General features: G+C 33.2%; 2 protein-coding genes across 9 annotated transcripts; both read left to right on the forward strand.

The window, feature by feature from the left end:
- Nucleotides 1-5,566: 5,566 nt before the first annotated feature.
- Nucleotides 5,567-20,129, forward strand: LOC110027091 (serine/threonine-protein kinase rio2). Of its 8 annotated transcripts, none has more exons than XM_020728373.1 (15): nt 5,567-5,751; nt 5,926-6,305; nt 6,397-6,443; nt 6,526-6,596; nt 6,703-6,816; nt 7,408-7,583; nt 7,681-7,769; nt 8,193-8,310; nt 10,421-10,494; nt 10,633-10,680; nt 13,055-13,223; nt 15,473-15,607; nt 16,230-16,343; nt 16,419-16,499; nt 19,800-20,129. In XM_020728373.1, exons 2-15 carry the CDS (start codon nt 6,222-6,224, stop codon nt 19,998-20,000), a joined length of 1,521 nt encoding a protein of 506 aa, XP_020584032.1. In that variant the 5' UTR covers nt 5,567-5,751; nt 5,926-6,221; the 3' UTR covers nt 20,001-20,129. The 8 variants fall into 8 exon arrangements, with proteins under 8 accessions (XP_020584032.1, XP_020584030.1, XP_020584036.1 ...); XM_020728371.1 differs by having other exon boundaries at nt 5,965-6,305; XM_020728377.1 differs by having other exon boundaries at nt 5,965-6,305; nt 16,242-16,343.
- A 760-nt stretch (nt 20,130-20,889) lies between these two features.
- On the forward strand, nt 20,890-25,598 carry LOC110027080 (protein POLAR LOCALIZATION DURING ASYMMETRIC DIVISION AND REDISTRIBUTION-like). Its single transcript, XM_020728356.1, has 3 exons — nt 20,890-21,313; nt 22,684-23,054; nt 25,211-25,598. Exons 1-3 carry the CDS (start codon nt 20,911-20,913, stop codon nt 25,526-25,528), a joined length of 1,092 nt encoding a protein of 363 aa, XP_020584015.1. The 5' UTR covers nt 20,890-20,910; the 3' UTR covers nt 25,529-25,598.
- Nucleotides 25,599-27,007: the final 1,409 nt, after the last annotated feature.

The raw sequence follows: 27,007 nt of genomic DNA on the forward strand, positions 1-27,007 counted from the left end.
TGTCGGCCACTGCCGCCTCGACAAACCTTCCTCGGACCGCTGCCCAACGACACACCCACCAGGTCACTGTTGCTACAACACACCCATTTGTTTGAGCCGCTGACTCCACGACATGCCCATCTTTTCCTGAGTCACTGTCTCACGATACACTCATCACTTTTTTCACGTGACTATTTGCATTTGCATTTGCATGTTTGCATGGGTATCGAGCAAAGCTCGTTAGGAGAGTGACCCCGTGTTGGTCACGATGCCTTAATGAGTTGGTTGATCCCCGTGAGCAATGCGAGTTAAGTCATTGGGATTAACACGAGTATGTTTATGCTAAAAATCTAATAGATCTAACTTGTGTCATCGTTCTTCATGACACACTTTAGATCCCTCATATCGTTAGGATGGGGCCTGTATGACAACCTCATCAAAGTCATGCTATACCCAGACCCACCCCGCACTTAGATACCAGGTTGATGCACTTTCTCGGTAGATTGTGTGCTAGACTAGGATTTAAGGTGCTAGGTAGTCTTTTTGATGTATGACTATTGTTCTTTGCTGGACTGGTTGCCCTAGCCATACATATTTCTTTTGCATTGTACTCGTGATGTGACTGCTTGTTGCATATGTATGGTAGTGTGTTAGGGCGTTCTTCTGCAGGGAGTCATGCGTATTTATATGCACACACACATGTACCGCAATGAGGGGAGTAAGTAATGATTTCTGACCCTTTTGCTTGCAGGTGCTATTAGCTCCACCACTTTTAAGGCATAACTCATGATACATTATTTGCAAGTGAGTTTTTCCACTGACACTTGTTTTCATGCATGATTGTGTCTTTTTCTTTTCTCTATGTACTTTTAAAGTATAGGAAGTCTTGTAACAGAAATAAAATATGGGCACGAGTTTCGAGGCGTTTGGCGCGGGAACCACGTGGAGGGGACCGGGAGCAGATGCTCGTGCCCCATATCTTAATTCTGCATTTTATATTGATGTATACAATTAGGACCAGACATGTATATGCAGATTCCGACTGCCTTTTCTTTTATGGGATATGTAACTGACCCAACGGTACCGGTCTGTTTATTGTTTTATTTGGCTTGTTTTGCTTTTTCGTCGTATTGCATGCCTGCACATTTGTATGTGTTTTTCTTGTTTCTTTATATGATTTATCTGGGATTTCACGATGAAACATAGACTCATTAGGACTTAATATCTTAATTTTTCTACTTAAAAATCCTAAATAAAATATTCAAGATAATTAAAATTTAGGATTAAAATATTCAGGATTTAAAAATTGCAACATTTACTTTCCTGCAGATATTAATAGGGCCTCGACAATGCTTAAAGACCGCTCTAGATAAATGCATTCATATTTGCATGTCCCGAGGAGGAGCCCCCTGTGCTTCTTCAACCTGACTGACCCAACATACCTTTTTTTTATGTGGTTGTCTAGTGTGTCTAGGGTGTTAGAAGGCTCCCCGACCCAGACGGGGCGTAAGTCCTTTTGTTTGGAGTGTTTCCAGCTTTGACGTGTTGGAATATCTGCATCAATATGATTTAGGTTATTTCGTTGGCTCCGTATGCCGATGAGTCGCTATCCATTCGGAATGGCTTAGCGCAAGCTTTGAAGCATCAAGACTGTTCCCACACGGAATAACCTTCCTTTGAGTACCTATTGCCCCCACTTTCACGATAATCCAAGCGAAACTCCTTTTATGGAGAGTATTCTTGGGTACCCCCAAGGTGTAGTTAACCAAGTGGGATACGTCCCCTCGGGAGTGCTCTTGACCCCAGAACAAGCACCTACACCTAAATCTCTGGTTTATGAGTAGTCCACGTAAGTATTCTTTCGTGGATATCGGAGCACCTACACCTAAATCTCTGGTTTATGAGTAGTCTACGTAAGTATTCTTTCGTGGATATCGGTTTTGTTTGCTCTTAACCTATCCTTGCGAGGTTTACCGCACGTAGACTCTCCACGTTTTGTGTTTTCTCTTGTTTGTCGTTTTGTCGTATGTTCCTCCTTTTTGGTTCCATCTCTTGGTCATTCATATGACTTGGAAAAGAGATTTATTTGAAAAAGGGAAATAGACGACGATCGACGGACTGCCGACTTATTTTAAAATAAAAGAGAGAAAAACGAACGAAAACAATTCTCTTTGATCAAACAATGTTTGATAGATATTTGAGAGTCTTAATGATGTCATAATTGAGTGATAGTGGGCTAGTTGGATTTATCTTGTGAGGCGCTCGATTTGACTATAGGTTCACGGGATTAGACATTCATTTTACCTCTTAAATATTCTTTGAAGCTTCCAAAAGAGGTTAGGTGACTTACTCTGGGCTTTATTTGACTAAAATTGGACCTTTTTTCGTATCACTGGGTCAATCTTATTGAATTAATCACATTTACTATAGATTTGACATCCCATATTTTATTTCTCTTTGCCACTCACTTCGAACACCGCATTATACGGGGTCTTGCCTTTGGCATTATAGAGAAAAAAATTGGTATGTTAAAATAACCATACTTTGGAATATGTGAAATGTAATACATTAATAGGTAAGCATTAAGGATCATGCCGACAAAGATGATATCCTTATAATTCACGCCATCGAAAGAGTGACATAGCCACTCATGTAGCAAAAAGACTCGTGGAGTCTTGACTTCTCAATTAGGTCGTTAAATTGATCCACAAAAAATATCCATATGATTTGTGATTAGTTATAACTTGTAAATTCATGTATTTTTGGAGAAAATAATAAGGTCCCTAGGTACCCTATATTTATTATATGAAAAAATAGATTTGTAAGCAAAAATTAATATAAGGTTTAATAAATATATCACAACTTTTATTAAGATTAGGATTTTTTTTTAATCTGTGGATGTGAACTTTAAGAGAAGCTCCCTCATCCAAGTAATTTCAGTTCATTTGTTTGACAAACTAACCATAAAAGCCACTTCATCTACAATAAACTTTAGCTCATGGCCACGAAAAAAGAAAGCAAGCCTCTCAATATTCCAACACTCAAGAATGTGCACATTGAACGATACAACTTGTTGGATTGGTGAAACCTTAAAAAAATGATGAATACGTAGATTTTTCAATATAACGACAATATCCTCAAAGATGTTATATGAAAATTCATCACATACCTGTTGAGGGCCGACACCTGAAAGCAATTTCTATATTGGTCATTCTGCTGAGAGTTTTCAAATACATAGTTTAAAAAAAACAAAAAAAAATGATTAAGAATACAAAATAAACATATTAAGAATGAAGAATTTTGCACTTACCATTGAGTTTGCAATTCAAAACTATCAAAAGTGCAAACAGAAATAAAGAATGAAGTAAATAAGAGCAAAATTAGACGGAATAATAATCGGTCCAACTTTAAACGACATTGTAGTACCAAATAATTAGTACAACCGTGATATATCATTTGTATTGAGTTAAATCAGTACAATAAATATAATATGATTGTGCAAGAGATAAATCAACCAATCATAAATATGAGGAAAAATCAAAATCTAAAAGTTATTTTGTCTGTATACCAATATTTGTTATACAAAATTTTAACCATACTAAACATTGGGTGTTACTTAAGTACAACAATGTTGTATCGATTATACTGAGGTAAGTCATTATAACAAATATAACATGGTTGCACAAGGGACAAAATCAAACATTTTTATTTGGATTATTAACAAACTAAACATTAATGCATCCCTCTAATATAACCATGTTGTATCAGTTGTACTGAGGTAAATCAGTACAATCAATACAATATAGTTGTACAAGAGAAAAATTAGCTATTTTTATTTAGATTTTTAACCAACTAAACATTGCTTCAATTCAGTACAACCGTGTTATATTGGTTTTACTGAAGGTTGTATAAAGAAAAACACAAAATAATTTTACTTTAGGAGAATATATTTAAAAAAAAAAAATCTTTGGTTAGAAAAAAAAAAACTATTTAAAAAAATAACTATTGTTTCACATTTTCAAGCATATATACGAATTTACTTGACAATTACAAAATGATTGTATTTTATTACAATGTAAAAAAAAATAATCTTCAATTAAAAAAAAACAACAATTGCCTCACATTTACAATTATATTTACGGATTTACTTACAAAAATGATAACTATTGGATCCCACACATTGTTGTTTATTGTATTTTGATTTTTACGAGATTTTCAATCTCTTATTCGTCTTTGAGCTATGAGACAATCAGACATGTGGAGCACTATAATAAGAGAATATCGTCAAACAAAAATAAATGAAAACTAAACAGGAAAATAGACATAATGTCGAATCTTAACCTAGATATAAAGCTTAATGCAAATATCAGAATATGAAATGTTAAATGAACCCCAAGAGCCAAAAAAAAAAACCTCCATCTCTCTATCTATAATATTTGTTTTTTTCTAGACCGGTTGGGCTGAGATAGGGTCGCGCACTACGCACATTACTTTATCCCATTTTAGATATTAAAATATATTTTTTAGCATAAAATAATAATAATAAATAAATTAACACATGACATTTTCAAATTGACTTCTGCACGTAGCTCATCGCGTGTTATCCAAACGTAATAAAATTTCCTTGCTTCCATTCTCCATAAATTCATCTTCAATCGAAAATTTTACGAAGGGGCTGCATGACAATAATGAGATTTAAGTTAGTAGGATTTGGCTGCAAATAAGATTTAAATTCAGATTTAGATGGTGTTTGGCTGCAAATAGGATTTAACTTAAATATGATTTACTAAATCCGGTTTATATGAATCTAGTAAATCTAAATATTATTAAATTTGAAATAATATTTTGTTCAATCAAGATTAAATTCATTTAATGTGTTTGACATAATTCTATTTGAAATCATTTATTGTTCGACGTTAAATCTAACTAATATATAAATTTAGTAAATCCAGATTTAATAAATGAAGTAAGAAAATTTTGATTTAATTTAAGACAAATTTATTTAACATATTTATTTTGTTTTGCTGGATTTATGTTAAATCTAACTTAAACCCTCTTAAATCTAAAAAGGGTTAAATTCTACAAAATATTTAGCCACAGATTTAATATATATTATTGCTAAATATTGTGAAACTATTATGGTCATTAGACTTGAGCAACTCATAATAGGATTTCATAAATTATGTTAATTTGTAATTTTTTAAATTCAATTAATATTTTATTTCAAATTATGATAATTAATATTTATATATTTTCTAAACAGATTAATTAACAATACAAAATTTATTAAATTAATGTGGCCTAAAAAAAAATTATTAAATAGAAGTTTAATATTTATAAAAAAAATTTTAATATTTATATATTTTCTAAACAGATTAATTAACAATACAAAATTATAGAAGTCTAATATTTATAAAAAAATATTAATGAGTCATTAATTAAAATTTAATATTCTGATTAAATGATAAGTATAAGTTTATTTACATATAAGTAATCTGATAATAATTTATAATTAAAAAACACCTATTAATTAAATTAACTTAGATAAAATAAAATTAATAAAATCCTTTCCTAAATCATTCCGCTTTCTACGCCAAACCCTCGCAAGTCCTCCCGCCTCCGCCTCCGCCTCGCTGCCTCCCCACCCTGTGTTTCGTCCAACGCGATACAAACCTAAAAGACGGGATCGCGGCTTACAGTGACCCGAAGACCCGAAGCTCCCATTCTTCTCCTCCTTCCGCTCCTCTCCTAAATCCAAAACCATCGAGGAAGGTAACGGCGCGAATTTTATTTTATTTTATTTTTGAGTTTTTTTGGGCGAAGCTTACGTCCTGGATTTACTAAAGCAACTGATTCACGGGGTTTAGTAAATTCGGGATTTAAGGCCATAATACGTGAATCCGACACATTTTTTTGGTCCAAAATGACTGTCTGGCATGATTTAAGGTTAAATCCTGTTAAATCCTGCTCTAATTCCGTTACCAGACACGACTTAATTCCAGGATTTAAGGAAAAACAGAGGAAAAACGGGATTTAAGAACCTGCAGGATTTGGGATTTTTAGATTAATTCCTGCTACCAAACAGATCCAAGATATTGCTCAAATTCTGCCACCTCCATCCTCTTCTTCCAGTTAATTGTCCAGGCCTTGGCCAGCCATTCATCCCGGGCAACCACCATCGCCATAGACACTCGCCGCTTCTTTTCATCGGTTCTACCACGCTTTATCCTTCTTAGGTCACAATGAAGCTTGACGTGGATGCTTTGAGATATCTCTCTAAAGAAGATTTTAGAGTTTTAACCGCAGTCGAGATGGGGATGAGAAATGTAAGTTCGATTTATACATTTCCAATCGTTAGCTCTACCCTTCATTTATTCTCTCACCTTTTTTTTCCCCAACTTTTTAATTTGGTTACAGCATGAAATTGTTCCAGCAGAGCTTGTCGAGCGGATCGCTCGCCTCAAGTAAAAAATTCCTATTAATTCAATTCATTTGAAGCTTCAGAGAACTTAATTGAGATTTTTTAACCAAAACCTGTAACTACAGGCATGGGGGAACCTACAAGGTGTTGAGGAATCTCTTAAAGCACAAGCTTCTACATCATGACTCCTCCAAATGTAAGATTTTTCGTGTTTTTTATGGAAAGCATTTATTTGAATATTGAATTTCATTTAGCATTGCTAAAGATTTAATATTTGGCATTAATTTTTTTTTTTTGCGCAGATGATGGGTATCGGCTGACTTACCTTGGATATGACTTCCTTGCAATCAAGGTTCTTGTCAACCGTGGCGTATTTTCTTCAGTTGGAAGGCAAATTGGTGTTGGCAAGGAGTCCGGTATTAGTTCTTATGTGATTTATTCATTTTCTTTTGCTGTTGCAGGCATACCACTCAATTTATATCGATTTTCATATCTAATGCCTAAACTTACTTTTTACATTTATGCCACCCAAATCTTTCATATCACATCAAAAATACCATATTTATAACTTTTAAAAATTAAAATGCACCTTTTCACGCATGGATAAGGTGGCATGTATGTAATAATTGAACTTTAGGTGTTAGATATGTAAATACATAGGAATTGAGTGGTATGTATGTATGTCTTCCTTTGTTTTTTTGAATTTTGTATTTTTTTTGGAAGATTTATATACATACCACTCAATTCATATGTATTGACATATCTAATACCAAAATTTCAAATGAAAGGTGTGTTTCAGGTTTTAAAAGTAAAAAAAAGTGGCATTTTTTATGTGATCTACTAATCTTAAAAATTTAGGTGGTATAAATGTAAAAAAGTATAGTTTTGGTGTTCGATGTGTAAATACATAGGAATTTGGTGTTAGTGTGGTAGGTATGTAAATGCTCCTTTTTTTTCTGTTTGATAATGTGGTGATTGTAACACTCTGTTTTGATTTATTATGAAAGATATATTTGAGGTCGCCACTGAAGATGGAACTATTCTGGCTATGAAGCTGCATAGGTTGGGGAGGATTTCTTTCAGGGCTGTGAAATCTAAGCGTGACTATTTGCAGCACAGAAGGAGCTATAACTGGCTATACTTGTCAAGGCTTGCTGCTCTCAAAGAATTCGCCTTCATGAAGGTTCTGTTGCAAATTATTTTCCTCTTTTTTAAGATTAGGGCACTAGGGTTATTTGTCTTCTTTAAGCTGATTTTCTTATATAAGTTTTCCGCCGCAGGCTTTGGGAGAGCATGGGTTTCCAGTTCCTCAAGCTGTGGACTGCAATCGGCATTGTGTTGTCATGTCTCTTGTCCAAGGTTACCCACTGTAGGTTATGATTTTTTTTTTAAAAAGATTTACGTACATACCACTCGATTCTTGTGTATTTACATATCTAAGGCTTATACTTCAATTTTTACACACACACACACACTATATATATATATATATATATATATAGATGTGATATGAAGAGGTGTTTCACTTTTTAAAAGTTAAAGCACCGTGATATTTTTTATGTGATATGAAAGATTTAGCTGACATAAATGTAAAAAACAAACTTTACTTGTTAGACATGTAAATACATAGGAGCTAGGTGGTATGTATGTAAATGCCCTATTTTTTTTAGAATTAAAGATGCTTAATATTTTCTACGAGACGAGATATTTATTACTGACATTTATGCATTCTCCAAAATTGTTTGGCATTTTGTTTAAAGTTTTTTTTTTTCCTTCTAACTTCTGGGCACAGAGTGCAAGTGAAGCAGCTGCAGAATCCGGACGAGGTTTTTGAGACAATTATTGGTTTGATTGTTCGTTTGGCAGAGCACGGGCTTATTCATTGTGATTTCAATGAATTTAATATCATGGTACCTATGCTGATTTTTAGTTGTTAAATTATGCTTTTAAAACTTACATTGTATTATGGTTTTATGCATCTTACTTTTCTTCTTTACTTATATTTTCAATTTCAATTTTGATTTTGCTGCTATTATGTTTTCTATTGCCAAATTATCCACAATGCTCGTTATCCTAAAAATCCAAATAATTTTTCTCCTCCTTGCTGTTCACCATGGTCTCAATTTGGAGGCTTTCTATCGAACTATCAAACAATAAGTGTATTTTAAGATTTGTTTTATGCTTCAGATGACTTTCTCACTTGAATTTTCTTGTTAAAATAGCTGGAAAACATTCTATTTTGGGCCCATCGTCAGATTTTGAAAACTTAGTGCTGTCAAACAACATAGTGGCTTAGAAAGAAAATTCTAGACGTCAAGAGATCAATTATTAGTGCTGTGGTAGCCGCACACTCTAGTTGTTTTTTACTGTATTGTGTTAAGATTATCCGAATGAAATTCAAGTTTAGATATAACTTATCCAAACAAATAATTAAATTATTTAAATTCATTATTGCTTTATTGCTATATGAAATTCAATCTATCATTTGATTTATGATTAGTGATACAAGCATACTTGTGAACTTAGGGTGTATTTTTTATTTGATATGAAAGATTTGGGCGGTGTAAATGTAAAAAACAAAGTTTAGGTGTTGCCTCTTGTTTATTAACCTTGAAATAAGAGGTGGAGGAATTGGCTCATGACTAGTTGGGAAGGTAAAAAGGGACCTTTGTATAAATTTATGTAGTTTAGTAGTGTTTTGACCAGTTACGAAATATTCCACATAGGAAGAAAACTAATAAATAAGAAATCTATATCGAACATAGTTTATACCAGTTTTTCAATTAAAGTTGAGAAATGCTCTAATCCTTTAGTCATATAGGTGCATTGTAGAAAGCAACCATTAAATACCTGGAACTAACCGACTAAGTTATAAATTTCTTCATTTGAATGCAATATTATTTATAATTTAATTGAAATTCATCTATAAGCATTTAAGTTTCCCTCAGTCAGAAAACCATAGATGCACTTTAACAGCCAATTCTATGATAAAATCATGATATTTTCATGGCTAATAAAATAAATCCTACAAGGTTTTCAACTGATAAACTATGGAAACTTTCACTTTTAGGTGAAGTTGAGGATAATTTAGAATATGTATTTATGAGATTCTCTAAAATCTTTTTATAGAAGTCAGAATAATGTAAAGACAGAAAATTTGAATTAAAAAATTTAAATAATGTTTTGTGGGCTGGGCTACCGTGAAAGGAAGCCATTGTAAAGAATCCAGAAGCTTGCAATTGTTCCACAAGTATTAGGGATTTAGTTACAAGAAGTGAATCCAAAAGTCTAGAGCCAATACTGAAATTTATCTTATACTAATTTGGAAGTAGTTTATATACTGATGTAACTGCCTCAGAAACTATGCTTAAATTCATAGATGTATTTAGGTTCACTTTGGCTCAGACTCATAACTGGATTTTGATTAAAATTTAAATATAGTGTAAGTATAGACCTTTGCTTATTTTCAAATATTATTTTATCCTTATGTTCATAGTAGGTAAAATTTGTTATATTCTAGATCTATATTCCATTGGCAAAATGCGTCATCTTCTTTTCCTCACTCTAAAAGAAACTGTTGAAAACGAACAGTTATTTTTTTTTCTTAGGAATGACAACCAACTGATTCTAGATATTGATATAATTTTCTCCATTTTTTTTACACTCTCTTTACTTGATTATACGAGAAGAGTATGCTCATTAGAATGCTTCTCTTAATTTTTTACATTTTTAACATTTTTCTTACAAATTTCTGCAATATCATATGTTGTCTCTTAATTTTTTTTTGGTGCAAATTATAATGATGGCTCAATCTTATTGAGCCTCTCGTGTGCAATACTTGTGTATATTCTCAGCATCTTCCTTTTTATATTTTATGCAGTGTACATATCCATCTAATTGCTTAGAGTTTATTTTCTTTACGTTGGATATAGGGATGCGCAAGAAGATAAAAGAGCTATAGTTATTTATAATGCCGTTTAACGTTTTACATCAATTATAATCTTAATCTTTATTATGTAGATTGATGATGAAGGGAAGGTCACCATGATTGATTTCCCTCAGATGGTATCGGTTTCCCATCGCAATGCACAAATGTAACTTGAATTTTCTTTACTGCTTTGTTAAAGTTTCTTTATGAATATTGTTTCTGTTATCACCTTTAAAGCCAATTTTCAGCATGGGATGTTTCTTTTTGTCTTTATAGCAAAAAACTGAGGGAGTCTGTCTTTCAGGTACTTTGACCGGGATGCTGACTGCATTTTCAAGTTTTTCAATAAAAGGTTTGTAGTTATGCTGATTTTATTTAGTTTTGTAATGTATGTGGTTTCTTGTTGATCATGTATACTCTGTTGTAACAATTTACATATTTTCCATTTTCACTGTTATTTTTGAAGAGATTAGCTTGAAGCATGGTTACTCATTGGGAATGAGATTGCCAATTACCTATTTGCCATAGTTTTTATGCCCTTCTTTATATTTTATCTCTGTCAATTGTTTTCCTAATATAAAATATCTAGCATGAAATTTTGTTTTCGCCTTTAACATCCAATAATTTTTTTATCATATGTAATGTTTTTATCTTATTTTTGGTTTGTTTTTTGAGTAATGAACGTAAAATCATTGTGTTGATTAACTTTCATTATGTCATCAATGGTGATGATATTTTTTTTTGTAATGTTAGATTTAACTTTGCAAAACTTGCTCTATGGTGCAAAATGCTAGCCTTTAAAAGAGATGCATACTAAGTTGAGTGTTGTCGAGATGAGAATGATTAGGTGGATGAGTGGCTTGACTCTTAGAGACAATGCGAAATGAATATAACCGTGATAGGGTTTGCATAGCTCCAATGGCAAACAAGATTAGTGAGAGTCGTCTTAGATGGTTTGGCCATATTAAACGTCGACCATCTGATGATCCGGTTAGGAGAGTGGATGTTTTAGCTTCGACTGATGTTAAGAAAGACAAAGTTAGACCTAAAAAGATTTGGGCATATTATATAAAAAATGATCTTAATATATTAGAATTAAATAAAAATACAACACTCAATAGGACACAATGGAGAAAAAGGTTTCATGTAGTCGACCCCACTTAGTGGGATAAAGACTTGTTGTTGTTATTGTTGTAGATTGAACTTTTCACTTGACAATTATTATGCATTTTAATCTATTTTTCAATTATGACAAAACTTATATTGGCTTACTTAAATTCTTAATATTATTTAAAAAATTAAAAGACGCATGAGGAGTGGAGGAAGAGTATTTTGGTCCCCATTTTTAAGAATAAAGGGGATGTACAAGAGTGTGCCAATTATATAGGAATTAAGTTGATGTGTCATACTTTAAAATTATGTGAGAGAGATAATTGAATATAGGTTAAGTGGTGATATAAAGATTTCTCATAATCAGTTTGGATTTATGCTGGGAGGTCTACTATAGAAGCTATACATTTATTGAGAGATTTGATAGAGAAGTACAGAAAGAATAAGGAGGATCTGCATATGATTTTTTTTTATTTAATAAAAGCTTATGATAAGATTCCAAGAGAAGTCATTTGAAGAGTTCTAGAGAAGAAAGGTGTTGATATGTCTTATATTCAAGCTATTAAAGATATGTATACTAAAATTGTTACTTGTGTTCTAACGGAAGGAGGATTGACCCAGTATTTTCTTATTTCAGTTGGATTACATTAGGGATTGACTTTAAGCCCATATCTTTTTGCTTTAGTCATGGATGCTCTTACTGGACATTTATAGAAGGATATACCTTGGTGTATGCTTTTCGCTGATGATATCCCTCTTGTGGATAAGATTAGAGAAGGAGTTTAGGAAAAACTTGAGTTATGAAGCTCTACATTGGATTCTAAAGACCTTCGTTTGAGTAGAACTAAGACTGAATAACATGGAATGCATTTCTAGTAGTATTAGCTCTAGTGATAAAGTTGTAACTATGGGTGGTCAAATCCTTAAAAGGTGTAAACGTTTTAGATATCTCAGGCTTAGTGTTCAGAGTGATGGTGATATTAATGGAGATGTTATTATTAGAATTCAAGTTGGTTGGTTGAAGTGGAGGAATGCTTCGAGTCTATTGTGTGATAGAAAAATATTGCTTAAACTGAAAGGAAAATTTAATAAAATGGTGGCGAGACCTGCAATACTCTGTGGCGCAAAATGTTGGCCTTTACAAGTGAAGCACAAAGTGTTACTGAGATGAGAATATGCTTAGTTGGATGAGCGGCTTGACACTTAGAGACAAAATGCAAAATGAATATATCCGTGATAGGGTTCGTGACATTAAACATCGACCATTTGAGGATATGGATGATCCGATTAGGAGAGTAGATGTTTTAGCTTCGACTGATGTTAAGAAAGGCCGAGGTAGATCTAAAGTGTCTTGGGCATATTATATAAAAAATGATCTTAATCTATTAGAATTAAATGAAAATATGATACTCAATAGGACGCAATGGAGAAAAAGGATTCATTTAGCCAACCCCTCTTAGTGGGATAAAGACTTGTTGTTGCCGTATTACAAAACTTATATATTTTAGTTTTGATGGAATTCAGTTTTTATTATGAGTTCATTCTCTTTTTTTTATTGGAGAACATGTGAATTCCTGTCAATGTGTTCACTCATAATTCAAATTTTGCTTTTCAAGGTTTCAACTCTCATTTCATGATAATAAAGATGGTTGTGATGATTCGGGTTCTGATGATGGGGAGGATGGTAGGCTATCATTTTGGTCCATAGAGAAGTCTGCAGGTTTCTTGGATAAGGAACTCGCAGCCAGTGGGTTCACAAGAAAGGATCAAGATGAAATGGAGAAGGTACACATGCAATTATGATGTGTTATAGGATTGTTTAGATTAATTTCATTTTATTATTCCCAATGATTTTGCTGTTCGATTGTACCTTCTTGTGAAGATAGATGGAGCTTATAATATCAGTTGCTTTTTAAACATGCAATTTCATATGTACTTTCAGTCTCATTTCTTTCTAACTACTGGGCACTATGGGTTTAATTCAGCTACTTATTTCATTGAATAAAGGAAGATTTACATATATTCATACATCTAACACCTAAACTTCAACTTTTACATGCATGCCACCTTACCTATGCATAAAAAGGTGAATTAACTTTTTAAAAGTTAAAATAGTAATACTTGATATGAAAGATTTGGGCAGTATAAATGTAAAGAGTAAAGTTGTGGTGATAGATAATTAAATATATAGGAATTGGGTGGTATGTATGTAAATTCCTTAATAATAAAAAAAATGTGTTAACCTCTTCTTTTATTTCATTTATTTTCTGGACGGACTATATAAGATACCCCTGATTCTGTCTAGAGGTGTGATTTTGGAAGTCTCAGTAAGTCTAGCCTTGCTGTGCTCTGGGCGTGCTTATGGAGCATGATTGTGATGAGGGTGCTTTGAACTTGATTCTAAACCATTATAACTTTGAAATTTAGTTGCTTTTAGATAGAAAATATGCTTTGACAAGTTCTTGCTTTTATTTTTACTCATTTTATAAGCGAAAAGAAAATGAGCACTTTTAAGGAATTCTGAATGTGCTTTTTACTTTTCTATAACGATTTCTTATTACCTCCAACCAAAAATGAAAGAATATGCTAAATTTAATTTATTAAAAATATGCCATTGTGCATTAAAAAAATATGCTTGCTTTTGCAAAGATAATGAATGTGCAACAATCTAGTAAATGTGAAATTTTTAATAAGCTCGTAAACATTCAGCTGGAAGAAAACTTTTATTATAATCAAGTATTTTTATGTTATATTTTTCATAGCAAACATTAGAATTAAAAGATACATGATTCAATATTAGATCATCAAATATAAATTAACCTCAAGCTTTTCTTCATGCAAAGAACTAAAAATAGGTTCAGTTCAAGCAAAAAATAAAGTCTATTTGTAAGAGCACCAAGTTTGTTTCTTGGAATATTCTACAATTTTTTGATGTTTCATAGGAATTTTTTATATATTTTATAATTATATGTATAATTTTCCCACTTTTGATTATGAAATTATGGACTTTATTTTTAATTTCTTTGACTACAAGATTTTATGTTGTTTTGAATTTTTTATTTTTATTGTTTCAAAGACGCTATCGCCCCTCAAAATAGGTTGTTATTCAATTTTAGTATACATGACACTAAATCATTTGCTTGGGTGAATTAACATTAGAAGACATGAATTTCATCTTAACATGCATTCAAATTTTCCTTAAAATTGTGAATTATGAAAATTTGTTCTTTTGAACTTATCTCCCATATTTTGGCAACAAAATTCAAGGGAGGCTGTAAGTGTAGCTGAAGTTCTCATTTCCCTGTTTGAAGGAGTTGAAGCTCAAATAGTTCATGTTTTTTAGTCTCTTTCTTTATTTATCTTAGGATTCTGTGTAGTTTGTTTTGATTTTTTTTTCATCTCTCATGCTTCATATTTCAATAATTAGTTGCGAGTGCAATTTGCATTTGTTAAGGTCAACATTTTTTGGCAAATAACAGTATTTTAATTTTTCTTTCCACCCTGATTTCACACCTCTACTCTTACTTTAGGGCCGTTTGACATCATTTATGCTTTTCGTTTTTTTACTATGATTTTTATTTGTATTTTTTTTTTGAAAACATATTTGGTTAATATAATTTTATATATTTTTATATTTTGTTTTTAAAAATAAATCACCTTGTTTTGAATGTTTTTAAAAACAAGTAGCACAAACAAACATATTTTAATTCAAATCAAAACAAAAACAAAAAAAAAAGAAAATAATAAATGAATAAAATTGAAAACAAAAAACAAAAGTGAACCTGAACGGGACTTCAATGTTTGTCTTTTTTGTTTTCTCCCCTATTTGGTTGTTACCATCATCTTTGTTTAGCTTTATCTGAACTAGTGAATGACATTAAGACTATTATTGCATTCCTATTTTGTTTTTGCTGAATTGTTCTCTCTATTTTTGCAAAAGAAAAAATCATAATATCTAGCCATGTTACAGTAACAAATTTTTTGTAGAAGCAACAAATGTCATGTTCATTTTTAAGTTAATTGCGTGGTTCCAGTTTATTGAAGGAGGAGGTGATGAGGGTGAGACAGTGAGCTCTGATGATGAAGATTGTGCCTATGAAAACCAGCTGGGGAATGATGGCGCTGATGCTGTTATTAGTACCTTACCCTGCTTGAATCTGGTAGAGAAGGTATTTCCAAGCTTCTGATGATTTTGATTTCATTGGGTCTAGCTTATAAGTTTTATTTAGAATCCTCAAACTTTAGTATTTTTCTCGAGTAGCATAAAAAATTAATTGTGATGAGTGATTTAATTTAGGACTGCAAATTAATCGAGCCATATCAGGCTGGGCTATGTTTAAGCCTGAACTTATTTATGAAATAGAGTTTGAATTTAAGCTCCAGCTGAAATCAAACTTGTGTTTTTGTTCAAGCTTGGTTTGTTTGTCATTATTACTGTTTGAGCTCGATTCATATTGGTTTTTGACACGGGAGCTAAGCCTTCCTGTGAAAGAGAATTTTCGTGGTCTCGTGAGATGCGGAAGCCTGGCTTCACAAAATGCGGAATCCCACAGTTTTTGCCGGATCGGATGGAGCTGCGATCGCGGCAGAGGGACAAGTGCCTAATTTTCCCCTATTTTGTAATTATTTTAGATCGTCATTTTTATTTTGCTTTAAAAAGCTGCTTTATAAAACAGCTTTTAAACAATTCTTTTAAAAACAAAAGCTGAACCAAACGAAGCCTTAGGCTGGATTAGCATTTTTTCTTTGGAATATTGCTTAATTTTTTATTGTTTATGCTGATATCTTCAGAATATGCATCAGGAGGTCTCATTAAATCATAAAAAAGTGGATAATACAGATGAGCATCCTCATACGTCAGTTACCGAAGACCTTAAAATTGCAGAAATTGTTAATGGTGTTGATGTAAGTTATGTTCATTAATTTATTTCTGCCCATCTCCGTAGGGTCAGCCATTATTTATGCTGTCCTTTTGTGCAGCTCTGTGCTAATTTGAGAGATAATGAAAATGACATAGTGGATGGTTCTGCTCTCATTAAAAATGGGACTTTGAGGGAAGAGGTGATCTACGTCTCCATTGTTTTTTATCTCCCTTTGTTCCATATTACAAATTTTTTTTATTGTTGCTGGGGATATTTTAGTTTTATTTTTTTTTATTGCTGTTAGGTGGGGGTTGGGGGCATCGGCAGTTGAAACATCGCTATTTTCAAAATTAGCACCCCATTGCATCTGCTTTTTTTAATTCTTTCCAAATATCAAAATCAGAGTGATGCCTCGAGCAATTTTTTTTATTTTCATCAAATTCCCAATGATATACGCGTGCGATACACAAATACATGATTTCGATAGTTAAAAAAGAGGCATTTACATACATATCACAAAATTCTTATGTATTTTTATATCTAACACCTAATTGTTGATTTTTTTATTATTGCAGGCCATTCATATCTCATAAACAAATCATTATTAGTAATTTTTCAAAATTGCAATATACTTTGTAAAGTACATGCAAAGGGTTATAAATGTAAAAGTCAAAGTGATTAGGAGAGTTAACCCAAACCACAATAAAAAAAACAAATATTATTGCTGAAGCTCGAAAAGGTTACAATGAAGACTCGTGGAAATAAACGATAAACAAACACAGCAGCACCCTATGGCTAGGGAGAAGACAGGACAGCTGGTGGGCAGCGGTGAGAGGGCCCGGGCGAGGTGGCGGTTGACTGGAAGAGGTAGGCAGGTTTGCGGGTGGGGATAGCAAGGGAAAGGTGTTGTGGTGGCAGCAGGGAGCAGATATGAGGGGGAGGTTTTGGGTATAGCTTGTAAGGGTATAGAGTAGAGGTGACTGGGCAGAGAGGGAGAGAGCAATGGGTTACGACACGGGTAGGGGAAATTACATCAGGGCAGAAACGGGAAGCGCTGGAGCGGGGTAGCTGGGTCTGCAGGAAAACCGTTTAGTTGCAGTTTCTGGGGGTCTGCAGCAGGGTAAGACGACGGCGGCAGGGAAGGCTAGGTTGTGGGCGAGACTTATTTTATAAATACATAAATTTTGAGTGCAATCTATGTAATTGTCCCCCTTCTTGTTCATAAGAGTTGCTCTGTCCATAATCTTAGAAGGAACCTATTCTAACTTGCGGGTTTTTGTCCATCTCCTTTTTTATTAATATGGAATGCTGGCTTTCTAGTTCAACTGATTCTTCCTCTTCTCTTCGGTACCTTCACTTAATAAATTTATTTCTTGTTTTGTACTGCATTGCTGCTTATGAACAAAATTTTGAGTTATGCTGTTACTGCATGGAGTTAAAATTTCGTTAACCATGACACTAATATTTTTTTTTGTTACTTTAATGGAGCATTTACATGCGTACCAGATAATGCTAATGTGTTCGCCTATCTAACACAAATATTCTTATTTACATGCACACAACTCAAATCTTTAATATCACATCAAAAATATCACCATCACTATCTTTTTAGAAGTCAAATACACATTTTCATGCATAAGTTTATGACACCAAGGTATTATTAGAGCAAATATCAAACTATAAGTATTAGATATGTAAATAGATAAGAATTGTGTGACTTGTATGTAAATTTCCCTACTAGAGTTAAATAAAAACATGAAGGCTTATTTGGTTGCGACTTAAAACTTCATTTTTGAGGAGGCACCTCTTGGTATTCTCCCCTCTTTTTCTTTCTCATCCTGCCTAAAAAGGGATTATTATTTGTCTTCATGAACATTTGAAAAGGGCCACCTCGCTTCTAGGATTGAATGTAGAAACTTTTTTTTTAAAGTGGGGCATCATAATACAATTAAGCTTTATGAGCTCAAACATCATTATATGATTGGGGCATTTACATGCATACCACAGATTTCTTATTTATTACATATCTCTGACTCCTAAACTTTAATATTTATGTTCATAACATTTTAATCTTTAATATCACATCTAAAATACCACTTTTCCTAGTGTTTTAAATGTCAAACGCACATTTTTATGGATGGGTTTATAACAACAAGGTGTTATAAAATGTAAATTTCAAAATTTAGGTGTTAGATGTGTCAATTTATAAGAATTGTGTTCTATGCATGTAAATTTCCCTATAAGATTATATGTTTGCATTACGTCCCTCTACATTTTGGCTTTTTCCTATTTTTATATTTTGCAAATTTTTTGATCCCTAGTCAAAATAAAGAGGAATTGAGGGATAGATTGTCACCCAGTAACTGATGGATCATTTACCTGTCATGTTAAAGTTTTTTTATTCTCAAGGGGTGTTCTGAATCACTCTTGTTTTCTTTATTTTTTATTTTTTATTTTTATTTTATATTTTGTGTTCTTTTAGTTTTGCTTATGTTTTTAATTTGAAACAAAACATGTTTGTCATGTTTATTATTAAAAACGCTCAAAATAATTTTTAACTGTTTTAAGTATTTTTAATAACAAGCTGACACTGGGCTTGGCCTGTTGAACCGGTTGGCGGGTCAGCACAGCGTTCAGCAAGCGGATCAGTCCAGCCTCCTGTTGGACCGCTTGATGCCCATGGAGCGGGAGGATTGACTCCCACGATTCCTTATCGGTTTGCCGCCAACTTTCCCCTCCTTTTCCTTGTTTGATTGACTCCCTCCCTTTTCTGTTCTGATTGCTGCCCCTACCTTCTCCTTTTCTGATAGCCGCCCATAAGGGAGAGACCTCCCCTTCCTATTTTTTTCTATTAGCCTTCATATACATGTTTGGGTGCTGAATTAGGGTGATGTTTTTGGTGTGAGTTATCTCAGATTTCTGCAGAAGTTTCTGTTTTTCTTGTGAGGGTTGTATCCGAGGATGGGTTGTGCTTCGGCTATATCCTGCTACAAGGTGCCCCAGCCTCCAACCGCTTTTGCCAGCCAACCTGTGCCTTTCTCTGGCTGTGCCGCTGGTTTTCCTGCACTCCCCCCCTGCTGTGCAGCCCTCCAGCCTGCCCTTCCCCCAACTTCCTTAACCGCTACCGTAAGCTCTTCTTGCTCTCATAGTTCACTACCCTCCACTTCTACAAGTCTCTCGCCGGCACCACTTCACCTCGGATTTCTTATCCGGAGATTAATGTCTTGCAATTTAATTTCAGTTGAGTTTTGTTTGTAAACCGAACCAATTGATCAATGAAGTTTGCTTCGGTTTCTGCTGATTTCGGTCCTAAATCCGGTATCACAAGCTGATTTGTTTTGAAAAGCACAAATGAAAAACACATCAAAACATACCAAACAAACATATTTTTTTAAAATCTAAGGTAAAGACAAAAATTAAATTGATTCCAAATAGACCCTTTAGAAACTATTTTTTTCTTCCTTTTTAACCTAAAAAAAATTCATTGCTTTTGTTTTAGGAGATTGATGGATCTGATGATTCCGAAGATAGTGCTCCTGCACTTATAAAGGGTTTAAACCGGCAAAGGCGACGGGCTGTGGCGGCTGCTCGGGGTGGTCGGAAAGCTGTAATTTCAAGGAATTCTTACAAAGACAAGGGTGGCAGCAAGTCATCCCACAACTCTAAACTTCAAAGGCAGGCCTGCAAATTATATAGCTAATTTAACGCCCTTTTTATACTTTTATTTTATGTTTTTGTCCCTCAGGAGTTTTCATATATAAACACATAGAAATTGTGTACTGTTCATATTAATTTTCGATTAAATTTACTAATGTATTGTAAATTTTAATTAGTTTTTTTTTCTTTTTATAATAAACTTAAAATAAATCTAATGATCAGGAGATTTGTTATAGCTATAATTTAATTATGCTAGTTTTATACTCACTAAACTTGATGCAGAAGATATGTTTATACATAAATAAACATTTGGAGCGCCAAATCGGGTTCAGGTCTAGCTCGAAATTGGCCCGACCAGCAGCTTTACTCGAATCCGCCTTGAATATTGAAGGAGTTAGAAAGTCCAATCAGAACACGATCGCCGTCAACCTGAAACCGACCTTTAATAGCTATTCAGATAAAAATCAAGTCAATTTTGAGTCCATCTTCGCTCTAATCCTGGACGGCGGGTCAATTTCAGATCAATTTATAGTTGAAAGGATAGTTTTAGGTTGAGGGCCAATCTCATTTTTATCCAAAAATATTTAACGGGCTAAAATATTTAACACGAATATATTTCAAAATTTATTTGTGTTCGGGTTCGGGTCGAGTTGATGCATGGAGTCAATTTTTTACACTCCTAATAAACACCTTTAAATTTAAATATATATATATATATATATATAAACCAATAAAATGCAGGAAAATTTTACTTTACTGTAAAAAAAAAATGTATATATATATAGTACCCCTACATGAAGATGTGTGCTCCACTTAAAAAAAATAAAAATAAATTAAGTGGTATGAATGTAAAAATAAATTGAGGTGTTAGGGATGTAAATAAATAAGATTTGAGTGGTATGTATATGTAAATGCCCCGACTTCTTTTTAAAATAATATATAATGATCCAAAAATGGAATTCAAATTCGGCAAGCTTCCGAGTTATCTAGACCCCCCAGTTCCGTCGAAGAAGACGACACAGAGTCCCCATTCCAGAGAGAGAGAGAGAGCGAGGGAGAGAGAGGAGATGAGAATTGCTGATGTCCTCCGTGAACGCGACGACGAAGACGACGGTGGTATATCCGGCGACAATCTTTTCTCATGTTTCACGAGCAAGAGCCACCATGCTTCGCCGACCAACGCCGCTTGCTCTTCTTCTCGGTTTCTGCTGTCCAGATGGTTTCGCAATCGTCGGAAGCGTGTACCAGCCATTTCAGACGGAGAAAGTGGGGTTCCTCGGCCGGCGGCTGGCGGGATTGTATCCGGAAGAGTGGATTCCGGTAGTAAGAGATTCACGGAGATGGATTTATCTTCAGGTATTTGCGATTTTCCATTTCGTTGTTCTTTTTCTTCCTCGTGTTTCCAGCTTTCTGCCATTCTATCAGTTTTTTTTTTTTTTTTGTAATTTGCTAATTCAATTTTGGAACCCTATATTCCTGATTTGCTTTCTCAACGTGTTCTTTGTTTTAATGTTTGCTGTATTTTCTTTTTGCATCGGTCATCGGAGGAGTTCTAATGCTGCCAAACATATAGTCCTGTTTGATCCTATTTCTCCATCCGAAATCTCCTTTGAACAGCACAACTTTTTTCATTTTTTACGAACAGTGATTGCATCGGTCATCGGAGGAGTTCTAATGCTGCTAAATTTATATTCCTGTTCGATCCCATTTCTCCATCCGAAATCTCCTTTGAACAGCACAACTTTGTTCATTTTTAACGAACAGTGATTTCAGCGGTTTAAGTTGAATAGGTTACTGAATTAAGAAAAAAATTAGGTGGGGGGAACTACTGACTAAAATTTTGGTATAAATGATTGTAACAGTTTAAATTGATTAGGTTATTGAATTAGGTGGTAGATGTACTGACTAAATTTAGTATGAATTTATCTTGAGATGAGTACAATAATGGATTGATTATTTTTCTTATCTTCACACAAATCAAATTCTCATGAATAATCTCGTTGGTAAAATTACCATCTGCGTTAAAAATGGGCCACATCAACATCAACCGCCATTAATTTGCTCTAGAGAAGGTGTTAATGAGTCTCTGTCCCCCTACGCAAGATTATTTATTCAGGCACATGTTTTTGAACCAGATCTGATGAATTATTAGATTTAAGGTTTTGGATTAATTACTCAATTTTAATTTGTTTTCATCTATTTTCATCTGTGACATTATTTTAAATATGAATTTATTAGGAAGCTAATTATTATTATTATTAGGGGCATTTATACATACCTTGCAACTCTAATATATTTTTGCACATTTAACTGTATGTTAGATATGTAAATAGATAAGAATTGAGTGATATGCATGTAAATCTTCCTTTTCCTTTTGGGAAATTTACATACCTAACCCACAGTTCTTATGGATTTAGATATTTCACGACTAAACTTTCATATTTACATATGTAAGCACTTTTACGCGTTAAATCTATGCATGAAAATATGAATTTCACTTTTCAAAAGTGATAAGAGACATTTGAGTGCTATGTGCTTAAATATGAAAGTTTAGGTGTCATATATTTAAATACATTAGAATTGTGCTTACGTATGTGAAATGTACCTTTTCATGCTGAACATAGGTAAGGCGAGACATGTAAAAAATTAAAGTTTAGGTGTTAGATATGTAAATAAATAAGATTTTAAGTGGCATGCATGTAAATTTTCCATATTTTTATTTTCAGGAATCAAACCGAATGAGATTGCGTTCAATTTAGGGATGGGAATCGGCATGGCTTTTCTTCTAGCTGGGAGTTCTAATGAGATGAACAAGATGGCGGAGCTGAGGAAGCAGATGGAAAGTTTACTGAAAGAAATTAAAGGTGAAGTTCAGAGGAGAGATGATAGCAGCTTTTATACTCTATCAGATGCTGGTGAGAATGAGGTCAGCACAGCTATTTCTATAGAACAGCATTTCACTGAATCTGACAGAAAAAATTATGAGCCGGTTAACAGTTTGAGAGCCATGGATGAGTTGGAAGAGGAGCTTCAAGTCGAGCTCGAACGGATGGAGCGAAATTTTGAAGGAGAAGATGATGGAAAGCATGGAATGGAGGTACCTTCTTTTATTCTCTTTGGTTTAAGTTATTGGATATGTTATTTATTTGAATTTATTTTTAGTTTCTGTTTTGCATTTGTTGATTACATTTTTTTCGAGGGCATTTACATTTACATGTCCATCACTTAAAATCTACTTTTTTATGTTTATACCACCCAAATCTTTTATATTACATAAAAAATTCCATTGTTTTAAATTTTAAAGGGTGAAAGACACATTTTCATGCATAAGTTGGGTGGTATAAAGGCAAAAAGCTAACGTTTCGTGTTAGCTATGTAAATATATAGAATTGGATGCTATGTGAGTAAAGCTTTCTTTTTTCTTATATTGTTTTTATGCAGGAAGATTTACATATGTATATATCACTCATTTCTTATGTATTTACATGAGTTATTTACTTTCGCATTACCCAATTTCTATGTATTTACATATCTAACCCGTAAAGTTTACATTTTACATTTATACCACCAAAATCTTTCATATCACATTAAAAAATCACTATTTAACTTCTAGGTAAAATACACCTTTTCATGCATGTATGTAAAAATTGAAGTTTGGGTGATATGTAAATACATAGGAATTAAGTGGTAGTCATGTAAATCTTCCTTTTACATGTTTGACATGTAAACTTTAATTTTTACATTCGTGCCACCTTAGTCATATGCATGAAAAGGTGAATTTCATCCTTCAAAAGTAAAATGGGGGGTACTTTTGATTTGATATGAAAATTTTGGGCGATATAAATGAACGTAACATATGGGTGTTCTATATGTAAATATATAGGAATTGATGAGTGACAGCTTCGGCGTAATTCCCCTCTATCCCGGGTTCGAATCCCTCTGGGTCGAATTAACAATTATGGGATGGACAGACATATGTTGCCGTCCATCTCTAAGAATATATATATAGTGAGTTGGGCTTTCTTTTAGGCCCTCTCATAGAACATTTCTATATCTTTTCTGCTTTAATATATTAGCCCTTGAGCTTTTTCATATATATATATATATATATATAGATATAAAAGAATTGATGAATTTAAAATAAATAGGTATGTATTATATATTTATTTTAATTGAATCCAAATTGTGACCATTATCCTGTGAACCAAGTAGCATACCAATGGAGTTTTTGTTCTTTGGTCCGTAGATTGTAGGACAATTTTCATGCATATTACATAATTCTTATGTATTTACATATCTAACATTTGTACTTCAATTTTTGCATATATGCCACATTACTATGCCTGAAAAGGTCCATTTCAGTTTTTAAAAGTTAAATTACTACTATTTTCTGTGTCATGAAAGACTTGGGTGGTATAAATATAAAAAAGCAAAGTTTAGGTGTTAGATATGTAAATACATAGGAATTGGGTGGTATGTATGTAAATGCTACTATATTATATCATATTCAGATGCCACCCAATTTGAGATGATGTCTACACGCATCAGAAGAAAATTTTACAATATTATTTAAGAAATTGATATTTAAAAATGGCATAAACCTAACGGCTCACATCTACTAATGAACCAAGCAACCCTTCGGTCCATCATGGAGCTGTACTAGGTTTTAATAATGCGATATATCCTTCTAGGACCACAATAACTCTAATAATTGGAGACATAGTAGGATTGATAGGGGTTGCCATAAATTAATATTTTAAATTGACACCATTAGTATCACTGAAGGTGAAGGTGAATGAAATAAAAAAAGGGGCACATTTACATATATACCGCGCAATTCGTATGTATTTATCTTACACCTAAATGATCATGTTCACATGCGCACCACTCGAATCTAAACATCACATCAAAAATACTATCGTCGCTCATTTTTTTCTGGAGTGAAATACACATTTTCATGCATAGATTTTTGTGACACGAAAATGTTATAAGTGTAAATATCAAATTGTGTATGCAAATACATAAGAATTGTCTGGTATGTATGTAAATTTCCCAATAAAAATATACTCTGTATGTAATGATTGGGTTTGTGTGACATCTTCTTTATAAGTATGCTATATCCGACTTGATTGTGTGCAACAATTGGTTAGAAATTTTATCATTTTACTTTATCCATATCTCCTATTTATTGAAATGTGAGATTTTTATAGAGTTTTTTGCAATTTCATCCTTAAACATTTTGAAATTACACAGTTGGAGGGAAAGAAGGTAGATTTGTCATCTGGAAGTACTTCTGCAGCTTGGTATGACCACATGCCTGATGAAAATGGTGAGGAACAGCATGGGGTTTGTGCATATGATTTAGAGAGAAGATTGCATGAGCTTCTTCAAACAAGACAGCAGGAGAGGATAGAAGCTTTAGAGTCTGCACTGAAATCTGCTCAGAGAAAGCTTAATGAGAAAGAAGATGAGTTACTCTGCTGGAGGAATAATAATGGAGGAATTATTCCTGAAAATGAAGAGAATTATTTTTCATTGAGCTTTGAAAGTAGCCAATTTAAAGAATTATAGATGTAAATTTAAATTGCTGTAATTAAATTTTGCACTTTTATGCCCATGATGCATCCATTTACATCTCTTTGACGACCGTTTAGTATTTTTAGTTGTGGAGTCTAATTAATATATTATGGAGAGATAAATATAGGGATTGATTTTCATGGTTATCATGCGATCCACCTCGTAGGGTTTTAAAATGAGTTCCTTAATGGTGTATGGCATTCACGAATCACGATAAGGGGTGTAAATGAGTTGAGTCGAGTCAAGCTCGAGTCAACACCGGCTTGGTAAATGAGTTGAGTCGAGTCAAGCTCGAGTCAACATCGGCTTGGGCTTAGGCTTGAGCTTGAGCTTAATTAATTAATCGAGTTCAGGTTTAATTCTACGAGTTTGAGCTGGCTTGGTTAGTATGGAGAAGAGAAAAAAAAATAGTAATTTAAGCTAGTGTGATAATGCAATGACAAATATAATTGATACTAAAAAATTACTTAATATCAAATATAAAATACAAAATTTTTAAATATTTTTAATAATTTGAAAAAAAGTTTTTATATATTAATATATTTTAAATAAATTATTTATATATTATTTTTTAAAAGACCAAGTCAAGTTGGGCCGGGCTTGAGGTTGGCTTGTTAGTTAATTGAGCTAGCCTATCGAGTCAAAGCCGGAACCCCTCTGTATTTATTTCTTAAAAAATATTTTTAATTTGATATGAAAGATTCAGGGGGTAGGAATGTAATGAATTAAGTTTAGATGTTAGTTGTGTAAATACATAAAATTTGGGTGGTATGCATGCAAAAATCACTTGTATTTATTTACGTCAACATGACGGCGAAAGGAGGCATTTAAGTTTAAACAAAAGGGTGGTATGGGCCATTGGAATGACGCTCTCTACCAATGATTGCTGGTGAATCACAATTAATCACCCTCTCAACAGTACTTTATTAAGTCATTAATTCAAGCACATTAAATTAAGGCTACGTGGGCCCCATTTCATGATTGATCTTATTAAATATAAAGCTTTTAATTTAGTCTATATTCATAGTAAGAACGCAAATAGATTAAATAAATAAATAAATAAACTCATTATGGCCGGGGGTGGCCTGAGAAATAAATAAATAAACTCATTATGGCCGGGGGTGGCCACATAATGCATGAGAAAATATTGCAAGCACAACATATACCTCATTTGTGGATGAGGTGGAGCCCGACCATGCAAAGTTGTTGACCGGCGTTGGTAACTGACCGTCCGGAAGTGAGCTTGTCCGGAACAATATTTTCTCCTAATACACACTATCATAGTAAGGGAAATTCAGGCGCGCGCACACACACACACAATCCCTAATTGTACATTTGATGTCCATAAATGCCGCTAAATTAAGATGAAAAAAAAAACTTCTATAAGCATGACTAAGGAAAATAAATAAATAATTTTAATAATATTAGCAAATTAATTTAAATATATTTTAAAAAAAGCTTAAAATCAAATTT

This window comes from Phalaenopsis equestris, unplaced genomic scaffold, assembly GCF_001263595.1.
Source record: "Phalaenopsis equestris unplaced genomic scaffold, ASM126359v1 Scaffold000413, whole genome shotgun sequence".
In the NCBI taxonomy this organism is placed as follows: domain Eukaryota; kingdom Viridiplantae; phylum Streptophyta; class Magnoliopsida; order Asparagales; family Orchidaceae; genus Phalaenopsis; species Phalaenopsis equestris.

Coding starts and splice junctions, on each gene's coding strand:
- LOC110027091 (XM_020728373.1), top strand. CDS start 6,222: ATGAAGCTTGACGTGGATGCTTTGAGATATCTCTCTAAAGAAGATTTT. Junction 7,770..8,192: donor CTTGTCCAAGGTTACCCACT/GTAGGTTATGAT, acceptor TTCTGGGCACAG/AGTGCAAGTGAAGCAGCTGC. Junction 16,344..16,418: donor AAATTGTTAATGGTGTTGAT/GTAAGTTATGTT, acceptor CCTTTTGTGCAG/CTCTGTGCTAATTTGAGAGA.
- LOC110027080 (XM_020728356.1), top strand. CDS start 20,911: ATGGAATTCAAATTCGGCAAGCTTCCGAGTTATCTAGACCCCCCAGTT. Junction 21,314..22,683: donor GGAGATGGATTTATCTTCAG/GTATTTGCGATT, acceptor TTTTATTTTCAG/GAATCAAACCGAATGAGATT. Junction 23,055..25,210: donor ATGGAAAGCATGGAATGGAG/GTACCTTCTTTT, acceptor GAAATTACACAG/TTGGAGGGAAAGAAGGTAGA.